Consider the following 7,004-nt stretch of genomic DNA (forward strand, 5'->3'; position numbering starts at 1 on the left):
AATCGTCTGTGAACCAGTGGAAACAATATGCCGCATAAAAAACTAGAACAGAGACGTGAGCGTTCATTATCAGTCCAGGAAGCCGGATCCTAAGCCTCAATATAGCTTAGAGCCGTCAACTGTCCGGATCAGCCTTCGTTAGCATATCGTCAGAGCTCGCATAAATTGCGGCGCATTCAGCTCCATCCGGCGCACGTATTTTTCAATTGTATACTTCTTTTGCGAGACTTGCAATTCTGGCTATTCCGCATCTCTTCTTGGCCCTTGTAACATGTCGGTGCGAGCTTGTCCAGTGACGGTGATATTCCGAGTACTTTAATCTACGACGGTGCACCACTGAAGCGCAGAACGGATTTCTCGACTCGATTGCGCCAATCAGATCCGCGTTATCATCGCATTTGCGAGTCCTCAACTCGCGGAATTCGCGCCTGTTGGTCAATGAGGAGCGAGGGGGTTGGCGCGCTTGGTACGCTGTTATTGGGCTTATGACAGTTGGGTGATCTTTGTCGCCATTAATAAACATTTAGTGATTAGATAGATGTCCATTTTCGATATGACAAAGATCAGTAAAAATAAATTTGCATGTAAGCTCCTTATTCTTCACGCCCTATTATTCTTCGTTAACCCTGCTTTTGTTGATGTCCGTCGTGAGAATAGATACGTACCCCACTTGCTATTGCTGACGGCATTTTGCCTGATAAGAGACAATATTTGAGTAAAGCATTTGGGACAAAATCTTCCTTTATTTTGTGTACACTTCTGCCAATATAGAGTAGCACTGATTTGAAAACATGAGCGAGTTTGAACGTAAGCTGGAGACCGCAAAGCGCAGCAACAGCCGCGCCGAGTACTTGGATTTGCTTTACTATATTCGCAAAGAAAAGCTGCGCAAACCACAGGTTGTTGCAAGCATCGGAAAGTTACTTGTAGCCGAGCATCACAGGGGTCTCGGCGATGAACGTAAGTACAAAGATACGGAATATATGTGTGTCTAAACTTGTCTGATGTTCTAAACCTTCAGTATGGAATGTGTACGAACAAACATTCATCGCTGCATTGGACCTGCACGACGATGAACTAGCGACGGTAAAGTAATTTATGATGCATGATGCGTTAATGAAACTTTAATACTTTTCTATATGATATGAAGACGTGCCTTCAGGCGCTACAAACCAAATTTCCGGGTAGCTCTCGTGTGGCGCGGCTCGAAGGCATGCAACTGGAGCAGCGCGGAGAATTTGCCAAAGCCCTAGCGCTGTACGCCGAGCTATTGGAGGCGAACCCGGCCAATGCTTTGGTACTGAAGCGTAAAATTGCAATCTATAAGGCGCAGAAGAAGACAACGGATGTAATTATGGCGCTAAATGAGTTCTTGCGCAGCTTTGGCACGGATCTAGCGGCCGTACGTCGGTATTCGAAAAGATACGGTAGATACAGCAAAGTGCTGAGACGATATTGTGGCTTTGCTTGCAGTGGACGGAGTTGGGGGAGACGTACTTATCGTTAGGCGCGTATCGCTACGCAGCGTTTTGCTACGAGGAATTGGTATTGCTTAACCCAATGGACGCTATCGCACACAGCCGTTTAGCTGACATTTACTCGACTATTGGCGGCCTGGAATACTTGCTGACAGCACGCAAGCACTACGCCCACTCGATTGAGCTGAACAAGAAACAGAATTTGCGCGCATTTTTGGCGTTGCTGGTCTGTACCAAAGCCATTGCAACCCAACGGGGCTATCGTGCTGACCTGGACGATGGCGGGATTAACGAGCGGCTTCGGAAATTTGCACTAGAGCATATTCAAGACTTGTATACAGCGCATTCGTCCCCAGACCTTACAGAAATCGGTAAGTGGGACTTTCTATATTGTATCTTAACGTGTTTACCAATCTTTGGTGTCTTTGGAACGGTATAGCGCAAGCAGCTATCCAAGCTCTCTAGAAAAATTAAGTCATCGTCAGCTCTTCGAAAAACATTCTTGATTATTTCCAGCACTTGTCCTACTTTCTGTTGCAAATTTTAGCAAACACACAATTCTAGTCTAGTGTACGCGCTGCTCCATACGCTACAGCAAGATCTGGATCGATGTTCGAGAGCGGTGCGCGACCATGGAACATTTCAGTAAGACGCTGACGCACCCATGGAATTCGTGAAGAACCTCCTACCAAAACCACTGCGTCAATTTCCTCTGTGCCGATATTGTTGGCTGCCAAGATGTCACGCACAGGAATCATTGTCCGCTCCAGCAACGGTTTGCATAACTCTTCGAATTGCAATCGCGTGACATCAACTTCAATTTGTATTGATTCATCGCCTTCATTCCATACACAAGCAGCAGTCACTACAGAAAGATTAGTCAATTGCCTTTTTAACAGCTCGGCAGCTTGACGGACGCCAGCCATGGTACATGGCGGCTCTGGTCGGTCCTTGAGGACGCGTTTGCCCTCAGTTTTGGTATTGTGGGTTGAAATTTTCTTTTTTAATTGAGATTCAAATCTCATTAGAAGCCAAGCCGACAGTCGCGCATCTAAATCTTCACCACCGAGATGATTGTCTCCTAAGGTATCCACCACGGTAATGGCGCCATTACGTGCAAATAATAGTGACACATCTAATGTGCCGCCTCCAAAGTCAAACACTAGCATAAAATTAATATTCTGATCCTGATGCAAACCATAGGCAATTGCAGCGGCGGTTGGTTCTTCTAGCACACGAGAGACTTCCAATCCTGCCGCTCGAAATGCGGCTTTTGTGGCATTTCGTTGTTTCTCATTAAAATCCACCGGCACTGCAACCACCGCTTTTGTGACCTGGTTGTGACCGACATATCGATGCGCCATGAAGTGAAGGTGTCGCACAATGGCAGTGCCAATCTCTACTGGTGTCACACACTCGGGGTGATTTGGTAAGTTGAGCGCAAAGCATATACCGTCATATTCGTTGCGTTGCAGTGGCTTGATGTTAAACTCGTATGGCATTGTACCATTTTCGGATTTGATAACGTCATCGTAACTGCTCACAACACAAAATTCAGCTTGCACAAGCCCCATCGTTTGTTCATGCTCGAAAAATGCACACAAACCTTTGGCCAATAAACCTCTTGGCATTAAAGATTGTGTGTTGCGGGTCTATAGTGCGATGTGTTCGAGCCTCGCGACCTATCAACACACCTGAACAATGCAATTATGTACACTCCACGTAATGTAATACTTAGATCAGTGATACCTCCATCGGGTAGATATGCAACAGTGGATGGCACTAATACATGGCCTTCATTGTCTGCAATTGCTGTCACGTTGTTTTTTTGAAATATTGCCACAACCGAGTACGTTGTACCTAAATCAATGCCCACGACTGTGTCCAAGCTTCAGATCAGATCTGCGTTAGACACATTCTAATGACATTTGGGTACCATGGTCTCGGCCTGTGAAGCCTTGGCGCGCGAGCAATGCGGAGGCTATAAGAAGAATTCCGCCAGTTAGCAGCAATAAGGAGCCCACGTTCACGCTTTCGAAAGCGATAGCGCTGTGGCGTCGACGGTCCGCACTATGCATTTGTAAAACACAAGCGTGAATGGTGATAATTGCGTTAAGAGCTATATCACGGAAATCTGACATTCACGACTTGAATTGTCTGCGTGCCAGTCACAATATTGTCACAATTACCCCTCGTACTTATTAAAGCCAAGCTCTGAAGTACTGATGTAGGACCAAGTATCATGATTAGTACAGATGCGGATGAGAGCCAGAAAGGAGAATACGCTGACTTTTAGCCTCATGCTATGCACTACATAGGATTTTATCACACTTGAAATTAGAGAGCAAAATTATACCAATATACTTGACAGGCTATGGTTCTACTCCTGCGTTGAGCCTACGAACTCATCGGTGTTTTCGTTAGCACGGACTCGTTTGATTTAAGCTCTCTTTGTCTGAGGTACAAGACAACCCCGTTGCACTTGGGAGCACATGTCTTCAGATTGACGACCGAGCCTTGATCAGTCTGTTCCATTAATATGATAAAGCACGAGTAATCAAATTATCTGTCCACGGGACAACAAGACTTGCTTGACAAGCTATTCATCTCTAGGGAGGAGTCCAATTGGCGAAAATTGCTCGCCTGAATATAGTAACCAGCCCTGTGAAAGCGCTGGCAAGAAACGCCGTAGGGACACCACCAACTTCTACATTGAGGACGTTGATGCTACGCACGGCCGGGTGAATCTCTATTTGGAAAAGACAGTTAAGATGCCATACTCCAGATGAAATATTCGCTCGTCGAGGCCACACTCGAGAATAGGCACTCGCACCTTTACCTATATTGAAAAGGTCATCCAACATATGTCAACAGATGTCACAGGTGCTCGCACTGCCTAATCAGGCGTATTATGTGTGGTGATAGCTCGAGTACTCATTGAGGAAGGCGAGAATTGGTAGACTGTGTTTCCGATTTCAACCTCACATAGTTTGTATGGTGACAGACGCTCTTCAAAAAAAGGTTGCAGCTTCTATCTTCAAGGAGGTTTTCGTTCAGGCACGAACAACATCACAACCTCAAATGTCGACCAAATTCTTTTAAGGGTGCGGTAGATGTTGAATTGATACGAAGCACGTTAAATGCCGCGACAGCGTATGCAAATACGGAGGGTGAAAGATATACAAACGCGCCAGAGACGATTGACATTTTAAGAAAGCTGAGGAGGAAAGAGTGATATGATAGCTGCTGAGCAAAAATGTGATACTTGCAAATATCAGTGGTAGAATTGAGTAATAGCGCCCTCCGCGTCCCATTCTCTCCCAGTTAAGAGGTAAGCAAGGTCGATCGTTCTTGCAGGGTTAAACGATGAGCCCCTGAAGAAAAACGCGCAGTTCTAAAAGGCATGGGATGGCTTTGAAATGAACTATATATGAGTATGACAACGAGGCGACGAAAGCCCAGCACAGAAGTTCCCCTCGAATCGTGGTGTATCATAAAATTTTGACCTTCCAAAAACTGCGTCACACAACAACGACCCCTACCTAGGAATAATATGCTATCGTAAACGTTGTCTCTCGCAAAGTACAAAACGTATCAGGTGAAAAAGACAGAAAATTCATCTCCTGGCATCAATATTCAGTGTCGAAAGCGCTAACGGCGAGTGGCATATTGTGCGGGCTTATTGTAAGCTTGATGTAGTTACCGTTCGGGAGCAAACACCGATCCCGAGATATAACGTGCTGGTGATTAGCATTGTTGTTGCATGCTCTTAACCTTATATCTACCCAGCCTGAGGCCCCGTGAAGTTCATCGCGTTGCAGTAAGTACTCCGAGCTAGAGTGAGTCGTAGGACCCTCAGAAATGTTCAATTAATCAGCAAAGCTCATCCGTCATATGACATAGCTAGGTGTTAGGTTGCATTGACCACACAGAGACCTAGATCAACAGTATATTCGTCTCAAGTCGTTCACATAAAACGATTGCGAACTGTATGTGCTTGAGGAAATTATCTGTCAATATAGACAACTACTACCAACCAATTCCCTCTTTTGGGAAATTTCAGTACGTCACTCATACACGCGGTGATCATGGCCGTTGTGGATTGCTTAGTGCTTCTATCCCAGCGACATTCAAAGAAGTGGTTAGGTCTGACTTAGCACAAGTATGGTGAAAGTCACGCTGACATGACACAACCCTCGCCAATTCTCGTGCAAAAGATATCAAATGGGGTTGGGGTGCGGCAGAAAAAGCCGTTCTTGAGGCCGTATAAATAGTGCCGTATGTCCTCATTCTAGCCTTTATGGATCCGGACCGGCCAGTACCTGTCGTTTTAAAGCAATAATCTTCGGACTGAAGCCATTTGGGCTCTGCCAGAAAAACTATCATGTACTGCGGCGTTGTCACCACGTCACTCATGAAAAGTGGTTATCTTTCTTTGTCAAGTATACCTATCAGGAGAAGCATATGTCCGATCGGCTTAATGTAGCACCAGATGCACTTTGCGTCACCCCACCATAGAGCCGTCGCACACTACGATGGTGACGTTGCTAAGAAATGAGGCGAAACGTACAGCTTGTGGGTCAGACCCAGGTTTTGTTGCGCTGCTGAAAGACTTTTCAGTAAATCAGATGTATTTCTATCAAATAAGTCGCGGATTTGCACCGTTACTTATAGTTACAAGGCTTGCCACTCAACTCAATCAACGTGTGAAGGCGCCTTATGACGAGGAACTTAAGTACATAATACTGTACGAGGCTTATGAATCCTCCTTGGGCGGCCAGCTTGGAATAAATCCGACTATTGCTCTGCAAGCTATATAAGCTTGCGGCTCAACATGTACAAGTGCTTAAGTTTATATGTGCGCGCGTGCAAAACGTGTCTAGGGGTCAAACTATTTTTTTCTTGCGTCATCGACATATTGGCTAGTATGTGGCTTCTGGCACAATGCTGATTTGTCTGTATTATTTGGCGTTAAGTTTGTATTGGCTTTGTGTTTGCGGACTATCTGAGCAAGATGGTTCGCATCGCTGCTGTCAGTGATACCGTTACCGGTTGGGATATCACCAGGCCGCTCCTCGACAAGGTTTTTTGTCAGCATTTATTGCCCCTGGTCATGATATCGGATAAATTTGCGATTTACAACAAAATTCTGGTGTGCTTTGTGCAGGGTGTCTTGCGGTAGATTGGACTTGTCAACCGCTGATTGTTTACAGACAGATGGTCAAACGAAACGTGCTGACCGTAGGGTAGAGGATACGGTAGCGCGGAGAGACCGCGGTGCTAAGCATTTTTTATTCGTTGTATTTTCATTAAATAACGGAGTACATGTCTCTACAGGTTTACCCCAGTGGTCTAATCCACCCCCGTGTCTATTTGATACAACCACAACTTGTATATAGACTTAAATGTGAAGAATAATGGTATAACTTGACTTGCTGAAATTATCCCGGCTGCACTTCGTAGCAAAAATCACATATTTATCTCAATGAGATCAAATAGATGGAGAGATATCATGTGCAAATGCGT

The 7,004-nt window shown here is 45.3% G+C and overlaps 3 protein-coding genes across 3 annotated transcripts; 1 reads left to right on the plus strand and 2 right to left on the minus strand.

The window, feature by feature from the left end:
• Nucleotides 1-791: 791 nt before the first annotated feature.
• Nucleotides 792-1,943, plus strand: PHALS_09280 (Uncharacterized conserved protein; the record flags this gene model as incomplete). The annotated part of the gene is made up of 5 exons (XM_024724751.1): nt 792-960; nt 1,022-1,086; nt 1,151-1,402; nt 1,474-1,849; nt 1,918-1,943. The coding sequence occupies 5 exons, from the start codon at nt 792-794 to the stop codon at nt 1,941-1,943; spliced, it is 888 nt and encodes a 295-aa protein (XP_024575596.1).
• A 95-nt stretch (nt 1,944-2,038) lies between these two features.
• On the minus strand, nt 2,039-3,619 carry PHALS_09281 (molecular chaperone; the record flags this gene model as incomplete). The annotated part of the gene is made up of 4 exons (XM_024724752.1): nt 2,039-3,014; nt 3,085-3,172; nt 3,228-3,356; nt 3,415-3,619. 4 exons carry the CDS (start codon nt 3,617-3,619, stop codon nt 2,039-2,041), a joined length of 1,398 nt encoding a protein of 465 aa, XP_024575597.1.
• Nucleotides 3,620-4,077: 458 nt separating this feature from the next.
• PHALS_09282 (uncharacterized protein) lies at nt 4,078-4,342 on the minus strand (the record flags this gene model as incomplete). The annotated part of the gene is made up of 2 exons (XM_024724753.1): nt 4,078-4,140; nt 4,214-4,342. 2 exons carry the CDS (start codon nt 4,340-4,342, stop codon nt 4,078-4,080), a joined length of 192 nt encoding a protein of 63 aa, XP_024575598.1.
• Between the last annotated feature and the right edge of the window lie 2,662 nt (nt 4,343-7,004).

This window comes from Plasmopara halstedii (assembly GCF_900000015.1).
Source record: "Plasmopara halstedii genome assembly, contig: Scaffold_410, whole genome shotgun sequence".
Taxonomy (NCBI): Eukaryota; Oomycota; class Peronosporomycetes; order Peronosporales; family Peronosporaceae; genus Plasmopara; species Plasmopara halstedii.